This window comes from Camelus ferus, chromosome 5 (assembly GCF_009834535.1).
Source record: "Camelus ferus isolate YT-003-E chromosome 5, BCGSAC_Cfer_1.0, whole genome shotgun sequence".
Lineage (NCBI taxonomy): Eukaryota > Metazoa > Chordata > Mammalia > Artiodactyla > Camelidae > Camelus > Camelus ferus.
In genome coordinates, this window is record NC_045700.1 from 77,378,906 (window position 1) to 77,396,784 (window position 17,879).

The 17,879-nt window shown below is 39.0% G+C and overlaps 1 protein-coding gene across 1 annotated transcript in view; it reads left to right on the top strand.

Moving 5' to 3' along the window:
• Positions 1 to 3,216, top strand: part of TMEFF2 (transmembrane protein with EGF like and two follistatin like domains 2) — a 223,558-nt gene extending 220,342 nt beyond the window's left edge. Inside the window, exon 10 of the mRNA XM_006186808.3 lies at positions 2,827 to 3,216. Within this exon, the coding sequence (XP_006186870.1) occupies positions 2,827 to 2,923 (97 nt within the window). The 3' untranslated portion in view covers positions 2,924 to 3,216. The remainder of the gene's footprint in view (positions 1 to 2,826) is intronic.
• Positions 3,217 to 17,879: the final 14,663 nt, after the last annotated feature.

Consider the following 17,879-nt stretch of genomic DNA (forward strand, 5'->3'; position numbering starts at 1 on the left):
AAATTTCACAACAAGGTTTCATATCAAATAGCAATCAAATGGTAATTGCTTCCTGGAAAGCTCTGTTGAGAGAGATACAGAGATCTCATCCAGTTTCAACAGGAAAGAAAACCATGATTAGTCAGTGATGTCTGACACTGAGCTTGGAGTAAAGGAGTGAGGCCAGGTACTTGCTTAACTTCATTAGTGTGTAAATTCATGGTAAGCAAGAATTAGATTCCAAACCAAATGCATGTTATTTATGTCCTGTCTAACCAGAAATGTTACTGAAGAGACTTCATTCTGATTTGATTTTACTCTGCTTGAGAGAAAAGTTCCTAGAAAGTTTTTCAAGGTTTTTATCAAATTCACAAGGTATTTAGACTTTCATTTGTTTGTACAGCTCTACAGTAAATCAGAATGCTTCCCAAAAAATTATTTTCAAAAGATAAGAATATAAAAGAAAGTATTATATCTTTAGAAAATAAAGGCCACAATACATCTCAGTATCTGTACTGTGCTATCTTCTTTGAGGACAAGTGTGGCATTTGCTCTTGAAAAAAACAAAATATGGTTCATAAATCCTTGCCTGGCCTAAAGGCTTAAGGGAAGATCATTGACGGGAGCTTTGTGCTACTCTGAGCCAAGCTGAGTTCATCAACTCGACTCTCACACTTAGATGCCAAGTGAGTCAATGGATTATATTAAAATAGATTCTGGGAAATATAAAGATAACTCAAGAAACCAAAAATACTGAGCATAAAAGAAAAGACAGAAAGGAATCTAAAACACAGGGAACTGTGCCATATTTCTCAAAGGGTCTTGAGCCTTCTAATAGCTTAGCAATATCAGCACATGAAAAATGAAATTCATATTTAGGAGAGCTAATCTCCTAACAATTTTATTTGCTACTTCATGTATTGACAAAAATGCAGAACTTTAAATACTTTAGCAGATGTTTGCAAGTCTGTTATTAATCACAGTTTCATTCCCATACATACTAAAAACAACTGGAATACACAGGGTCCTTACTTCCCCAGGAATTGTGTGTCTATATATACGTGTGTGCATGTATCATATATGTATACACACACACATATGTATATACATTTGATAGCATTGTGAAGAAGGAACAGTTATCCCCTTTTTGGAGATAGGGACCCTGTGGTATGAGAAGTCAGTAAATTGCTGAATATACACAGCTGAGCAGCAAGGGCAGAAATGGAGTCTAGGCTGCCTCGTGTCAGAGCCTGTGCACTCACCCACTGCTCACGCTGCCCCTTGGCTGGTCATGATGTCTGTATTCTGATGTCCAGGACAACCTAAACTGAGCTCCAAATTAGGCAAGCCACTTTTTAAAAGCATATAGCCGTTTTATCTTCCATGTTAAAACAAAACCTATCTTCTGTTTACTTTGAGGAGGAGAAGGAGCACACGAGCTAAATTAGCATTATGGTAATGCATTTTATAAATCTGTCCTAGGCTGTCCAAGCTTTCCAGAGTCTTTCCAGGAGTTATACTAGTCAATAAACCACACTGTTCTCAATATGGATTTGTTTCATTCACTTGAAAATATTCTGCTCAAAAACCAGACTTTCCAACTAGGCCATGCTCCTGCAAAACCCTTCCTGCCCAAACCCTCCCTTCCTGGTGATCTGGCAACATTTGTCTGTCAAGACCTATTCCAAAACATCTAGTTGCTAAAAGATTTACAAAATCACACCAAGTGCAGTTCCCCTCATTCTCTTCAGTTTTCTTTTAATCTTGTCATCACCTGGTTTCTCCTCTTTTCTACCTCTTTTCTTTCTTGTCTCCTCTTCCAACTTTGCTTTTTTCTTTTTTTTTCTAATTCCTTCCCCTTGTTTTTACTATTTTAGTCAGACATCTGCCCTTCTCCTAAATACAACATGTGTCATAAAAAATATAGACATCGAGAGACATGTTCTGAAATGAAGAGAGTTGCCCTGTTGAGATTTTCTACATTTTTATTTCTGGCTCCCAGTTGCTGGGATTGTGACTTCCAGCTCCACACTCATTTTGATAGCTTTATCCTCTTCCCAAAAAAACCCATATATATACCTACTATATATATGTATAGATTCATATATGAACATATATATGGGTATATATTTTCTGATACCCTACAACTTATTATAATAGGATTTTATACAAACTTTATAGTGTTATTTTTATTTGTGTCATCAAAGCATTACTTTATTATAAGAGAAAAGACACTAGATCAGAGCTTTTCAGATAATTTAACCAAATATTAACTTTTCATAGAAGCTAAATAGTTGGTATCCATTTATGTCTCTAGCTTATAGTATTAATGTACAAAAATGATATTAGGCTGAACCAAAACAATATCCCTTTCCATTACATATCCAATATTAACAGGTGGCTCATTCTCTGGTTTGATAGGATTTAAACTTGTAGCTTTGAAATGTCAATATAATGTTCATTCTTAGGACATTTAAAATATGAAAGCATTGAAGACCTTTAACATGAGATTAGACGAGCTCGCACTTGCTTGATTGCACTGCACTGAGTCACTCTGTGCCTTGATGTGCAAGCAGTTGAGAACTAGGGAAATGTATTCCTCTTCAACTTCTGCCTCTATTCTTCGATTCTTCTCAATGACACTTAAAGACGACTGCAAGGAGAAGCAAAATCAAACAAACAAACGAAAAACCTCTTCCAAAATAATTCCAGCTTCTGCTAATAATAAAGTCTTTCATCTGAAATATTTTCATAATTTGCTGAATCCACAACTTCACTCTGTGATTGTGGGACCAAACTTGAGGTAATAGCACTGGACTAAGATCTGTAAACTTTCCAACCTTCTAGGAAATGCCCCAGAAGCAACAGAATTCACAGACAGAAGCAAAATACAGGGCACTACAGTTCAGACAACACGACAAGAGCGTCCACGAGGTTAATCTAAAGGGAGCATGTTGCACAGTGGCCGGACTACCGAGAGCTTGGACTACACAATACAGTATTATAGACAAGAGAATAAGACAAGAGATCTACACATGTTGCCTTGCATTTGTGGTAATCTACACCAATGAAAACATGTACTACAGCTATATTTGATTATGTATGGATATATTTGAAATAGTATACATTGTCTTGATGTTTTTCTGTAATGTAAATAAACTATTTATATCACACAATATAGTTTTTTCTTTCCCATGTATTTGTTATATATAATAAATACTCAGTGATGAGAAAAAATGGCAGTCTTAAATTTGCGGTATCTCATAACTGTAAATATAATCAAACTAGTAAAATCTGTACAGGTACCAGCACTTTATCTTTCTCCACATCTAGAGACAGAGCATTAGTTTATACAGGACTCAGTGGCTAGGTTTTGAGTGATTCCAAGATCAAGGGAAATGATGGTTATTGGAAAAGAGAAAAAATAATTTACTTTATATCGAGTGAGGATAAAATATTTCAGATCTTTGAATCATCTCTATTTCATCAACTTTCTTCCCTAGTCTTCCATTTTCAGCCCCAGAGCAGAAAAATCTCTGGCATATAAATTAAATAAAAGAAGAATGGGAGGGAAAATTGTTTTATAACTCATAAAGGCGAAGGAAAGAAGATATTGGTTTTTATTTGGGAAACATCTTAGAATCTCTCAGTTAAGTGCATATATCTGAAAGATCCTGAACAAGTTACGTATTAGGAATACACAGAGCACAAAATCTATTCCATTTAGGTGACTGGAATTAAAAACTAGGGGGAAATTTTAATAACATCATTAAATGTGTAACACCAAAATCATGAATTCTCAAAAGCACCTTGCTATATTTATAGTATATGGGTCTTTAAAAATTAAGTTAGAATCACAACCAAATACCTCATGAATATCTTTGCGGCTAATGCAGCACTATTATCTGAAGTGGAACTAAGATGATAATATTTCATGAAAACAGAGAAATGTGTTTTAAGCATATATATATATATATGTATATATATATATATGATGACATAAGAAAGAAAATTAATCCTATAGCATATGAAAGACCTTAGTGGGAAACTGATACAGATTTTTGAGTTTACAAATAAGTATGACCCCTTTGGGAAAAGATAAACTGTGAAAATTCTCAAAGAATAAGATGAAAATAACAAATCAAACAACTGCCTTATTACCATTTAGTTCTTCATAGCTTTCTGTGGCTAACATAGTAAATCCAAATAAAGCTTTCTTTGTCTCCTTCAAATGACCTCTGCATGGACTAAAAGGAATGACACTTTCATGTTCACACACAAGAAAAGAGAGGGACAGATATTAAGCCAACACATTCTGAATATAAACTATTCGGTGAAAAATAAGTTTCCTGAAGTGATATTTAAAATATTTGTTAAAACATTTTTAAAAGGTGACAATTTAAATAGGATTTAGGACTCTGTGAAAAACCTGATTTTCTATATTAGTCATCACTTTGGAAAGTGTAAACCTATTGGCATAACCATCACTCAGGTTTCCATAAATCGTTCCTAGTCTACTTTGACAAAACAAACTCCATTTAAACTTCTGCGTGGAATTTTAGTTTGGTTAACAGGTGCAGAGATGTAACGAGCCCTGATTTCCTTTGAATAAGATGGGGTTGTGGCAAACAAACCTTTCCTTTTCCTAAAGGAGGAACAAAAATGCAACATCACAGGGCTTAGTAGAGTTTGAAAGAAACAACAATTCACTGGCTTTTACTTGTAAGAGTATGAAATGACTTGCTTCATTAAATATTGATGCATTACTTTGTGTGAATTTTTATGATCAAGGGACCATAAACCTAGGGGTTGGAAAAGTCCTTTGAGTTAATAATACAGTACACTCCTATTCACCTCCATGCTCACTCACCCCATGAGGAATCCCTTTTGAAAGATGCATAATGAATCTTAAGTGAGCATATACTATGCGCCAGGTACCATTTAGGTCCTAGGGAAATACAAACAAAACATGACCTCTGCTCTAAAGGAACTCACAGTCTTGCCCTGACATAATCAGCCAGCCTCTACTTGCATATATTGTATCACTCGGAATTTCATTCTTGGACAATTCTAATTTTGAGATCATTTTTTTCATATTGAGTTGAAATTTGATTCTCTATAGTTTCTACCTATGCTTCTATTTCTCCTCTCTGGAGCAAAGGAATAATGACTCATATGTTTAAAAATATTAGGACAGATATCATGTTTTCCCACTCACTTTTGCAAGTATTTTCTTCTTCTGGTGAGACATCCTTAATGTCTTCACCTGATCTTCATGTGATATGGTTTATACTTCCCCTGAGCATCTGCATCATGCTTCCTTGGACAGATTCTACTTTGTCAGAAGTACTGTGCTCAGAAATGCACAGTCTACTACAGTTGCGGCCTGACCAGCACAGAATATAGTAGAACTTAGCAGAAAGCAAATTTAACTGTGAGCCATGATCTCTAAATTCAAGTCCTACTTTGACTACGAATTTGGTGTGGACCCATGAGCAAGTCATCTCACATTTTAGGTCTTACTTCTAATCTCCATAAGTCTAAGATTCTAGGTATTCAGCAAACCAGGCACTATACTTTTATTATTGCTACCTCAGACCACATTAGCTATTTTTGCTGCTCAACTTAAATTCAAAACTCTCCTTAAATAAACTGCTCTTAAGCTGTGCCATTCACTCATTCATTCATTCATCACTCATCACCCATTTATTATACATTATACATGTACTGAGGTCACCAGCACCATACTAACCTATGAGATGAGGATAAATACAGCAAAGCCCCAGCCTGAAAGAGATCAGATCATCCTGGGTCCTTGCATCAAAGATCTCACAGCCTTGTAGGGGAGACTGAGAGGTAAATAGTAAATTACAAAGAATGTAAGGAAGGCTATGATAATGGTTGGTTCAGAGAGCTTGGGGACCCTCCAGGAGGTGCGAGACACTGAATGATGTCATCATTCTGCACACAGACCCTGCCTCTTGCTTCCGAGATTTCTCTCCTCCCCATGCTCTCTTTGTGCCCTTCTCTCCACAACACTCAGAGCAAGTAACAGCTTATCAGTGAGGCCCCCGTAACTCCCTTGGCTGTCTTCCTAATTCTGTTATGGTATTTTTCATGTTATTCCTTAATTGTCCATGCAAGTCTGTCTTTCCCTTAGCCTGGGAGCAAGAAGGCAGAAAATTAGTGCCTTGCCAATTGTCTCCATTTATTCAGCAAATATTTATTGGGTGCCTACACCATACCAGACGCTATTCTGGGTGCCGTTAGGTAGCAACAAAGTGGATAACAGATCTTTACTCTTACGCTCACATTCTAGCAAAAGAAGTGGAGATGAGGATTAATCAAACAACAGACAACAACAACAAAGGCTGGAAAATTAAAAGCTCTATTCAAAAAATTAAAAATAGAATTAGGTGATTCAGGGTGACTGGGATTGGGTCCCTCCAAGGAAAGTGTAGTAAACTTGGCCTCTGAAGCTAGAGAAAAATGGGTCCCAGTTTAAGCTCCACTTGACTAACTCCTTAACCCTGAGCAAGTTGCTTAATTTCTTTATGTATTTAAAACAGAAAAAAACGTCTTCCCACACTCCCTATGACTGTTATGAGACATAAGCAAGACTCCATGTTGCGCTTTGAACAAGGACACGCAGAGTGAACTTTCACTACTATGGAGATTATTTTTTTAGGGATATAATAAATATTTGTTGTAAAAGTAATTAAGAAGGAAGAACCACATGTCATCAGTTAAACAAAGCATAACAGGAATCATATGGTTTGAGTCAGAAGGAATTGAGCAATCATGCTCACTCAGAGGAGAATCTCTTGTCTCTTTGGAAAAATAAGGTAATACAAAGTTAAAAAAAATATAGCTCCTCCATTTTCTTTTTTTTTCAAATGGGTCCACTGGCATCATGTTCAAACAAGAGGAGCGATCATTCTTTCATTTTAAAAGAGGTCTATCCTGATAAAGCACAGAACATTCAACCTCTCGTGTGTTTCCAGGCACAGGATGAGTGAGTCAATACTGCAGTGACTTTGCAGGGCCAAATTCTTTACTTTCATGAATCCTTAAGGAAAAGTCAGTACAGACTATTGAAATATGACAGAGATTACCTCAAAGGCACATTAGACTCTCAGCTAATGCTTATCTTCAGATGCTACTTCCCTTTTCCTCCTCATGCAGCTCCTGCACCAGCTGTTACTGTTCCCCAGTTACAGTAGACATTTCACTTACATAATCACTCATCTGGATATCAACCACAAAAACCTTTTCATTGAATTAATTGATATCTTTGGGTGAGCAGCCACATTATATGAAGGGTGAAGGATTAGATCAAGTAATGGCATTGGTTTTTATAACTGACGCATAAATATGCAAATGAGAAAAGCCTTTGAAATCAACATCAGGAAGGCGGGGGTGATGTGCAGCCCACCCGGTCATTGTCAGGCCTCCTTCCAGCCTCACTCTGGACAAAAATCTACTTTACTGGTCCAGTCACCCTGGAAACGTGACCAAATTCAATACAACACAAGAACCTAACTCAGAGTAAAGAAGTCCAAAATTAGGTGTTATGGGAGAGAAGGAGGGAGGGCAGAAGCAGTCCTGGTCCTGTATTATCGGTGGTCCCACTGCCATTGTTAAACCTGCCAGTCTTCCTGATCCAACACAGGGACTCCCTCCACTCGAGGCTTAGGCGTGGTGACCTCCAGAGACAGCGGCTCTCAGGACCCACACAGTCAACACATTCTGCAGGGCATGTTTGGACAGCGCTCCATGCCCTCCCTCCCCGTGGGTGTCTCCAAGGAAGTTGGACACCCTCCTCTTCTCAAGATCCTAACCACCTTTTCCTTCATCTCATGAAGCCTCCGTTTTCTATTAAAGCCCTTCTCTGCCACAATCCATGGACTTATTAGTCTTTGAAAACAAAGGACTTTTTATGAGCCAGGCTATGAAAACACAGTAGAGAGTAATGTCCCAAATTATCACAACAATATATTAAATCAACAAACATGTTATATAAATAACACTTGTTTAACTAGCAAGATTAGAAAATATAGATAAACCAAACACATAAATTAATCCTACCAACAAAAGATACACACCATGGTGTTTGTGTATATCCTTTCAGATATATTCTATGAAAATATGTTGAAGTTTTTATAAGACAATAAAATAATTTTAATAAGCTGAATGCTCAGTAAAGAATAAGCTACAGAGTTTCACAGTCATTTAAGGATAACTTGTCAAACTACACAATATATGGTGTGATTCTTGTGTAAGCTTCAATCCCTCTCAGTTGGGAATCAGTGAGGCCTTCGAAGAGTTTATTTTTTGTTGCTGCTGTTGTTGTTTGTTTTGGTGGAGGAAGTAATTAGGTTTATTTATTTATTTTCTTAATAGAGGTACTGGGGATTGAACCCAGGACTTCACGCATGCTAAGCACATACTCTACCACTGAGCTACACCCTCCTACCCCTTTTGAAGAGTTTAGATGACGATCATCTCCAAGCCATCAGTTTGCACTTTTACCTTTCTTTCCCCCATAACACTAATTTCCCACTGGTTCTCATACTTCTTACAAGGGACCCTTCCAGCCTCAGTGCTCTCGTACCATTGGCAAGCTATTCTCAGTCTCGCAGTCTGCAACTGTCCAAAGTTTACCCATAAAGCATGGGACTTCATCCACAGAATTTCTCCTTAATTGTCCCTGTGCCTAACTTGGATCAACCTACACCCAAAGATTAGAGCAGCTTACCCTCCACTTACCCGAGGATGTTCTGTTTCTCTTCCCACTGTGTGGAAGCCTCTCTCCGATCTCTGGTCTAGAGAAGGATTTGGCCATTTAACCATCACTTAGCCTCAAGGTGCTCATGCCAAAGCTGCCATTCCTCCAACAGTTCACACTTAAGTTAAACTCAGCACATGAGGATGTTGACCTCTGAGCTGAGCTGTTCCCCAAACTGGGGCTCTTCTTCCCCTGCCTTGTACGGTGTGAGTAAAGCACTGCTCATTGGCATTAACTGAGGCATTCAGTTTGGTTCAGGACCAGCACTTAGTATGAGCAGTGTCACTTCAAATAACAGTAATTAAGATATGTACTTGTTACTACTTCTAGTTATTAAAAATATATATACCCTGATTATCTTGAAAAGGACTTGAACTAACTTTTAAACTTGAAACAAGATAAAATTGAATAATTAAAAATAATATGAGAATATTATATCATTTAAAGGAACACACAAATAGATACCATCCCATCATGTGAGCTGAAGGTAGCTACTGTAAGAGGGCACTGAATGTTACTGGATGCACTAGTCCAGTAAAGACAATCTGTTTTTCCAACAGGCTTTACTACATGTTATTTCAAAAGGTCTCTTTACAGGAACAAAGATGGAGAGAAAATGCTGTGACCAGGAGTGAACACACTTACCCCTTAACTAATTACTTGGGGCAAAAAAATTCTTAGCTAGAAGTTACTTCATCTGTTCATATCTCTAACCTCTGGACCAGCGGCATTTCAAGTAAGACACCCTCCGAGGGAGAAAGAACACTCACTCGGGGGAAGGCGAGAGAAGAAAAGGAGCAAGAAAGAACTGAGAGGGGAATCAAAGGCAGGGGGAAGGTGAGAGGGATGGAGATAGCCAACATCTGGATTGGGAGGAGGAGGGTAATTATGAGAGGAGGAATTTAAGAGATGGTTCGTTCAGTCCTTCAAAAAGAAGCACGTCTAAAGCATTTAAACAGGATTGCAGGCGTGTGGAATGGCAGCAAGCAAGCAGGGGGCAGAAAAGTGCTGCCCCAGGAAGGCCTCTTGCCCTGAAGTCTCAAAAGACCAACCTGCTGCGTGTACAGGGTTGGGAGGCTTGGCAAGCTGGGCAGAATGAGGCCAAGGCACAACTCCAAAAATGATTGTTCAGGCCTCCGGGTGAGGAGGAGAATGTGTTTAAAAGAAAAGTTCTGTCATGTGCATATTTCCTTCCTCCCAATTCTTGACCTCAAGATATGCAGATTAGATTATTTATATTCTGCGGGACAACCTTGTGCCAAAGCACTGGGTCTGCTCTCTAGATAGAAAACAAAAGAACAGCTCATCCTCTGCACTGAGGGGCCAGCCCTCCCTCTCTGGCTGTGGAGGTGCTGTGGCAACCATACACGCAGGCTGCGGGGTGTGATTTGATCTGGCTACACTTGGAAAACAAAATTCTGGGGTCTTAAAGCAGCCTGGAGCAGCCTTAGAAAAGACACGCTCAAGGAGGAAGCAGACTAGCCCCTGCCTACAGAAGACAAACCCATCTGTGGTCGGTCTGCCTGGGGAAATATGGGTCAAAACTGCCAAGTGGAGCAAACCATTGGAAAGTATTGTTTAGGTCCAAAAAGGTGAGTGGAAAGAGAAAAATGACTGCTCTAGAAGTGGAGGTTAGGGGAGAAATGCGAAGGGAAGCCCAGGGTTTTACTTCCCAGCCCTTCTGAAGGCAAGTGGCTCAGCTCTTCACAGGACAGCACCAGCAAAGCTGGGCAACAGGTAATTAAGCTCACAGACCAAAGTCTTGTAAAGAGCCAGTGACGTTGCCCACGTCCCCCCAGAGGACTGAGACTTTGCCGCACCAGCATCCACATAATAACATTATATTTCTCGTTTAAATAAGATGTACATGAATGTTCACTTGCGCCCAGTTACAATAATGCGTGATTTACATGAAATTAACTCTTCTGCTTAATTATAGTCAGGCACGGATTAAGGGAGAAAAGGCTTTTACTTTGTAAACATTACATGCTTTAAACACTTAGCCTCTTTGTGAAATATGACTGGTTCAATCACAAATGAAAATGAGGTCTTCAGTCGCTGGGTTTTACCAAACATTCTCCAGCCTTCTACGAGGATGAAGCGTTAACTGAGTCACCAATCACTATCCAGTGAGAACAATGGGATCCAATTCTTATGCAACGTGAATGTATAAGCTGGAGTGCTTTGTAGCAAGGATCTTGGGTTTAGAAATTTTGCATCCAGTGCAGAGTTTAACCATCTGAGTAGAGATTCTGCAAAAGGCAAGAGAACGAGTTTCTAGTTTTCCAGAAGTGGTGAGGAAAACGCTTTCTTCAAAGGGTGACCCAAAGCTGCTTCGACAACAAAATGATTAAAGGCTGCCTCTTCTCTCATCTTACATCTGTCACTTTTCTGCACTCCTTTTTGCCGCAAACATGAACACAATCTTTCTCTGAATAAGACTTCAGATTGCACATTAACAGGGAATTAAAAGTGAAGTTCAGTGCAACCCACACCAAAGGCATTTTTCTTCCAGTGTCCACCAGACCTGGTGCCAGAAAACTGGAATTGAAGAGAAGTCATTGAGCTGGCACAATAAGAAAATGATTGAAGGCAACAGGGATTGAAGTTTCATCGTTATCAGTTCAGTGGAGACGCGGCAACGCTTCTCTGAAAAGCTGCACAAAAATACCTCAAGGGGCCGAATGCTCACCGCACTGGCCAACCACAAAAGACGGCAATTTCATTTTGCCACATTGTCAACCCTCTTTTCACCTGGTACACAGAAGGGCCAGATACCATGAGAAAGGGCTTTGAAGGCGAAAAAGAGAGACAAGATAACCTGTGAGCTCCTAAGAAAACTCATGGAAGAGCAAGATCTTACACTCAGAGCAGATTGCATTTGCCAGGAAAGGACTGTAAATTGAAATTGGGCAAACTAGATCCTATTTTCAGAAAACTGAAAAAGAAAGAAACCTATTCCTAATTCAGGGCCTGAGTTAATTTCTTTAGCAATACCTTTAAAGACTGTGCGTAATAAACTAGGTACCTATAGCATCCCAAGGACTTTCATAGAGGATCATTAACCAAAAATTACACTTAATCAGTAAGATCACAGGGTACACGCGACAGACTTGTTTTACTTCATAATCCCTTCCTGTTTATTCTACAACAGAACAGAAAGTGGTAAGAACTGCTTCAAGTCCTGGAATCCAGAAGGGCTTCTGTGGGAGAGATTTTCAAAGACGTCCCTGGAAAGGCTGGAGATAGTGTACAACCACCTGGTAATTTCAGGGGAAAATTGGTCCAGTCGTCTGTGCTTTGCTTCCTTCTTTTCATCATTGCAAATTTTTCTGTCAGGAGCTGAGGCTTTAGAGAGATTAAGCTGTTGATTTTTTTTCCCTTCTTTGAAATCAAGGTCTTTCTGTTCTCTTGAGTTACCATCTCCCTGGCACATCTCCCTGCTTCATGTTGTGCCCAATTCTCTCAGGCATCCTCACTTTAAAATGCATGAATCAACCTTGAATTTTCCATCCTTTGATCCTTCACTGAGTTGTTGTTTCACAGTATCAAAAAGCCTCAAAAGCTAAGACTTGAATAGTGGTCATACTCAAAGGAACACTATGCCAGATTTGATCCTGAATACACAAAATCAAAACTCCTTCAATTCCAGATGCAACCCTTTGTTTGACCTGAGAGTAAGGTAATGAAACTGCCCTTAAAGGACTTTTTTCTAGCTATGTCCGAGGATTTTAAGAATTGACATTATGATTTATCGATTGTGATGATGCATGACATACATAAAATTACAATTTATGACTAAGTATAAAATAAGACTGGCTTTATTGATGTCCTACTCATCTTTTTATAGGAGAGGTATTGTTTGGGGCACTTTATAAATAATATTTTACTTATTTCTTACAATGAGCCTCTGAGATGTGTTATTATTATATCATTTTTATGATGAAGCAACTGTAAAGTAACTTGTAAAGCTAGAAATAACTTGGCCAAGGTCACAGGGACAGCAAGAGCCACAGTCACAATCTGAATCCACATCAAACCAAAATTCATTCTGCTCCACGATGGCATGTCATTTCCTTTACTTTTTGTTTTATACTATCATGTCAGAAATCACGTATCTTTCAAATTTACCTGTTGGCCAGACAAATGCTTGTTTCAATAATACTGCCATTGCTCTGGTTATTTGGAAATTTTGCTGTTGAAATTATACTGAGACAACTTATGACCCAGACCAGAACACTTGTTTCAATATGTTATAAAGATGCTGTCCTTGGGTTCCTACTTTTCTCTCCCTTCTTCCCTCTTCTTTCTTCCAATTTTAGGGAACTCAGTTATCCCCACAGCTCTTTCCACTTAAAGTTAGAGGAGCCAGAAGAAAGAATTGAACAAGATAATTCCAGATTTTTCTAAGTGATAGCATATCAGACATTATCTTGTTCATGTATATGTTTACTTGTTTTTCTGTCTCTTTTTCATCTTTGGCCACTCTACCCCAAAGAATGTTAAGTTTCATGAGATCAAGAAGCTTGTCTTGTTTCCACGATCCCAGTGCTTAGAACAGTTCTTAGAACATTGTAGGTACTCACTTAATACTTGTTGAACAAATGAATGAATGAATGAAATTAAAGTCATCTCTGAGCTTCTGCCAACCAACCTGGAATCACTGGCTATGTAAGTCAGAAACATAACTATGCCATCACAGCATAGAGCACCAGAAGCTGAATAAGACATGTGCAGTTTGAAAGTGACTAGTCTCCGAAAGAGGCCCTGAAAGTCTAAGCTGATAGTACAGAGGCTGATAAAGGGGCCTTGGAGTCTTTTTCTTTTTTTTTCCCCTTTCCCCTTTTTCCCTTCTAACCCTCCATAAGCCATTCTAGCTTCCAGGCAGCACCCTGGTGGGGCAGAGGGTAGTATGGAGCTGGTGTGCTATAAATTATAGTCATTACAACATGTCAGCAGCCCCCAGCTGAGAACTTTAACTCATTGCTATGAGAGCTTTCAAGGGCATCCACTTTCAAGAAGGTTTAGCGGGTTTAAAAAGGTTTAAAGCCTTTCACAACCCAGCAGGCTTTTTAACTCATGAGAGTCTGACACTTTATTGGGTGCATTTTATCTCACAATCAGTTTAATTAGGAGCTGTCAGATTAAAAATGATTTGTTGTTTCTGAAGATACTCAAACCCTCAGATTCATTTGTTAAAGCCATTCTCTTTCCCTGTCTCTCATTCTGTCCTTTCAATATCTAATACAAAGCAGCGTAAGGGGACGACACATTGTGGCTACCTTGACTGCCAAATATAGCTACATAATAACCCTCATTTAGAAAAATATGCAAATGCTAGGTCATGATTGAAATCTTCAGATAGTATACACACACCCTTTGAATAGTCAGGATGGAAACATGCTGTTGTTTCATTTTTTATTAATATCACTTATTTATGATCTTTTCTCAAAGAAGAGAAATTTTTTAAGTGGCTCTGAATGGCAGAGATCAGAATGGCCAAAAAGTGAACTGATGTGTAAGATAAAACTCAAACACAAATCTAGGCAGGAATAAAGGAACAAGAGGCACCTCGTCTGATTTCATTTGTTCAAGACAGGGGTCCTGATTCTATCATTAGCCATTCACGTGAAGAGACGCAAGTAAAAAAGAAAAATGTTAGCTACCTAAGAACAGTACTTCCAAAGCTACTGAGGCAGAAAATGTAAAATGAACCCTGCTTTCCACGAGGTCAGCTATACATGAAAGACTTATTTTGAATGAATTACCACCAGCAAAGGCAGAGAGCCCTTTCTGATGAGGAAAGAGAATACCTTGGAGTTCAGCTGCCAGATGTTGTCATAGGGAAGAACTGAGAGTGAGGAGAGGAAAAGCCACTGTAAAAGACCTACTTCTAAGAATCTATATTGCAATCCTTGCCTGTTTTAAAATTTCAAATACAAAGAACCTGATTAGTTAATAGTTAATAAAAATGATTAGTAGGTAGAAGGCACTGAATCTTTCAGACCCAAAATGTGCCAGAGAGAAAAATCTATAAGATACTACAGGAAATTAAACACTTCTTAATTGCATATAGGACTATAATGTGTTTGCACATTTATTATTAAAATTTGATTACTCTTTCCCTCCTTGGTATAAGAAAAGTAAACTGGAGGCCCAATGAGATTTAATTGTGTTGTATTTGTTATCTGAATTGGGTCCATTCAAATCTGTCCTGGGTCCAATGAACTATTCCAAAAAGAGGCTATGGGGACAGAATTATATTAGGAGCTACAAATTCAGTGCAAGGACAGCCTTAGCTAAGTATAAAGGAATTTACCAAGAGCTAGGACTTCCTCACTGAGTGCTGGGAACCAAGGCAAAATGTTAGCAATGCACTTTTATTCTCTGAGTAGAGACCCGCACTAAAACCAAATTGCAAGGAGGTCTAGGAAGCCAAGCTACCTATGAATAATGCACACTGGTTTCTTTTTTTTTTTTTTAAACAAGTATCACTATTGTTTTACAGTTGAAAAACAATAAATACTCAGAGTATAAAATTTCTAATTAATAGTAGAAATTTACAGTTTAGCATTGCCTGTTTTTTTTTTTTTTTTTTCCCATTCTTGGTACCATTCTTGAGACTTGAATTTGGGGAAAGCTAGGGGAAGGCGCAAAGAGAACCCAAGTCTGAGAACACAAGCACCAGCTTTGAGAAGGTGGCTGTTTTGCACCACCTTGAAAAGTCTTGTCTAGGTGCCGTGATGGCCACAGTGTGGTGGCCAAAGACTACCCCACACTGGCATTTTGGCAGCAGGATGTTTTGGCAGGGAAGGCAAATCCTGGGTGAAGCACGATCTGCCTTGTTTTATGCCATGTTTCAGTGTCAGTCGTATGTCCTAATCCCTTTTTAAGGTGCGATGTAGTCTAGGAAACAAAGAGATCAGAGTTGTTCAATACAAGCAAAAGCCTACAAAATGGGGAGGAGCTGGGGCAAAGCGTACTGCTTAAGGCTCTGGATTGTATTTACATTTCCTGGGGAAAATATCCACTCTCTGTGAATTACCCTGGACACTCACACATCAGACAATCAAAATCTAAGTTTGACTTTGAGTTTATGAAGCCCTAAATAGTACATACCTCCTGAAACCAAGACTGCCTGCTGCCCTATGTCTCATTAAAGGCACTTGGATCAGCAGGATTACGTTTGCTGACCATCCTGATGAATACTTGAAAGAGAAGAAAAGAAATGAGAACTCTCCCTAAGGACTCTCTACCAAAACCTTCTGTAGGACTTTTCAAGTCTTCTTCAGGATGGGATTAGAAATCTCTTCCCCTGACTTAGGGATGTCTTAATTTTATGTTCAGATGTTATAACTTAGATTGAAAAGACATCGTTCCCTCTCTCTTCACTCAGGACTGAAACAGTACTTAATCAGTTCAGCCATCTCAGTTGGAAAACACAGCAGTGTAAATGATTCTATGCGTGTTTCCATATGTGTTGACCAATCAGGCCCTACAGCTGTTAAAAGGCTTGGTGAGTTCAAAATTACTGTAAGTGCCTTTGGAAGGTATCTTTCAAAAGTGAAACACTCCCAAAATTGAAGAATCATTTGGATCTTTGAAAAATTAAAACAACAAATGAAGTTTAGGAGGAGAATTCAGTAAGAATGAGAAATAATTCATGCAGATAGAAAACATTCAAGAAGGTTACGTCAGATTTTAACTATCCTAGCATTATTAATTTAATTTCTAGTCATTATGATAATACCAAGCATTTAGAATGCATTTAGTGTTTATGTAGATGGAATCACTCCTTCTCAAAATTACAATTTTGAATTAATATGCTATTAAAAATGTCACTAGAAAGTGCTTTTATTATTCTGCCAGTGAAGTAACTGTTCCCTGTTTCCTTTTATAAATGAAATTTCAGCATTTATTTTTTGATCCTCCTTAGATTTTGAAAACTGTAATGTTTCTGTTTAAGAATTCTCCTTATGCTACATTAGTGCCATGTTCTTTGACAGCATAAAAAATATGCAAATATAGCCTTTTTAATGGTGATTTTCATTTTGTTACTGTCATTTAACTAAAGAACAACTGATGATGTTTCAGCTTATCACTTACAACAGTGAAGTTTCTGAATTGATATTTATGTTCAGAGCAGATGACACAGAAACAAATATGTTTGAACTACCATCTGCACCATGTTGATTTCTTCCTTAAAGGCACAATAGAGTTGTTGAAGTTCAGCCTTGGAGGGAGCATCAGACTCGGGGGCAGAGATGGCACGTTACTACACAAGAAAAGTGGGTGAATGAGGCTTACTGAATTTTGGAGACGGACAGTGGGGAAGAGAGGAGGATGGGGAGGTGGGACTGTGAAGTCTGCAGCTATATAGGAATCCTTCCATTCTGGCAACAAGAGCTCTCTCTGCTTTTTGGCCCTCCATCTCCCAGACTGCCCACTTGGCTCCTTGCCTCGTTGCCTACCTCTCCCCACAGCCTCTCCTCGGTATTCCACAGCTTCTCCATCTGTTGCTGGTTGCCAGCCTGCTGCTCAGGAAACCCCAGAATACTCTGCGCTGAATTACGTGGGAGTGGCACCTTTCACAGCTATTTGAACCGAGAGAGGCAGGCAGCTGGGTAGGAGGAAAGCTGGATAGCGGAGCGCTGCTGGGGCAACGTGCCTAGCAAGGCTGACTCTCAGGGGTGGGGCTGAAGGCTTATCTCAGGACTTGTGAGCTGATGCCATGTAGTCTGCTTCTGCAATTCCAAAATCATTAGAAAATGAAGAGGAGAACTCCTCTTAATGGGCCAGTGGAGAGACTATTGTCACAAACGAGATTTCTCTCCTAGCTTGACCTAGGTACATGATGCTAAGCAATTCAAGAAACTCCACTCTGCCTGAACCCCCTGAGGCTGGGATAGAAGAATGAGGGTTCTTTGAAGTCTCTCTACCCTCCCCGCACACACACTTTCTACCCAGCTTGTCTCCATTCATGTATGCCATTAGCAGGCAATAATAATTATAACAATAGTTAACATTAACTGGGTACTTAGTCTTCAACATAATTGGTGTTTAGTGCATAATGCTATGCTGAATAATTTCTATTTGCCCCTCAGAGCCATTC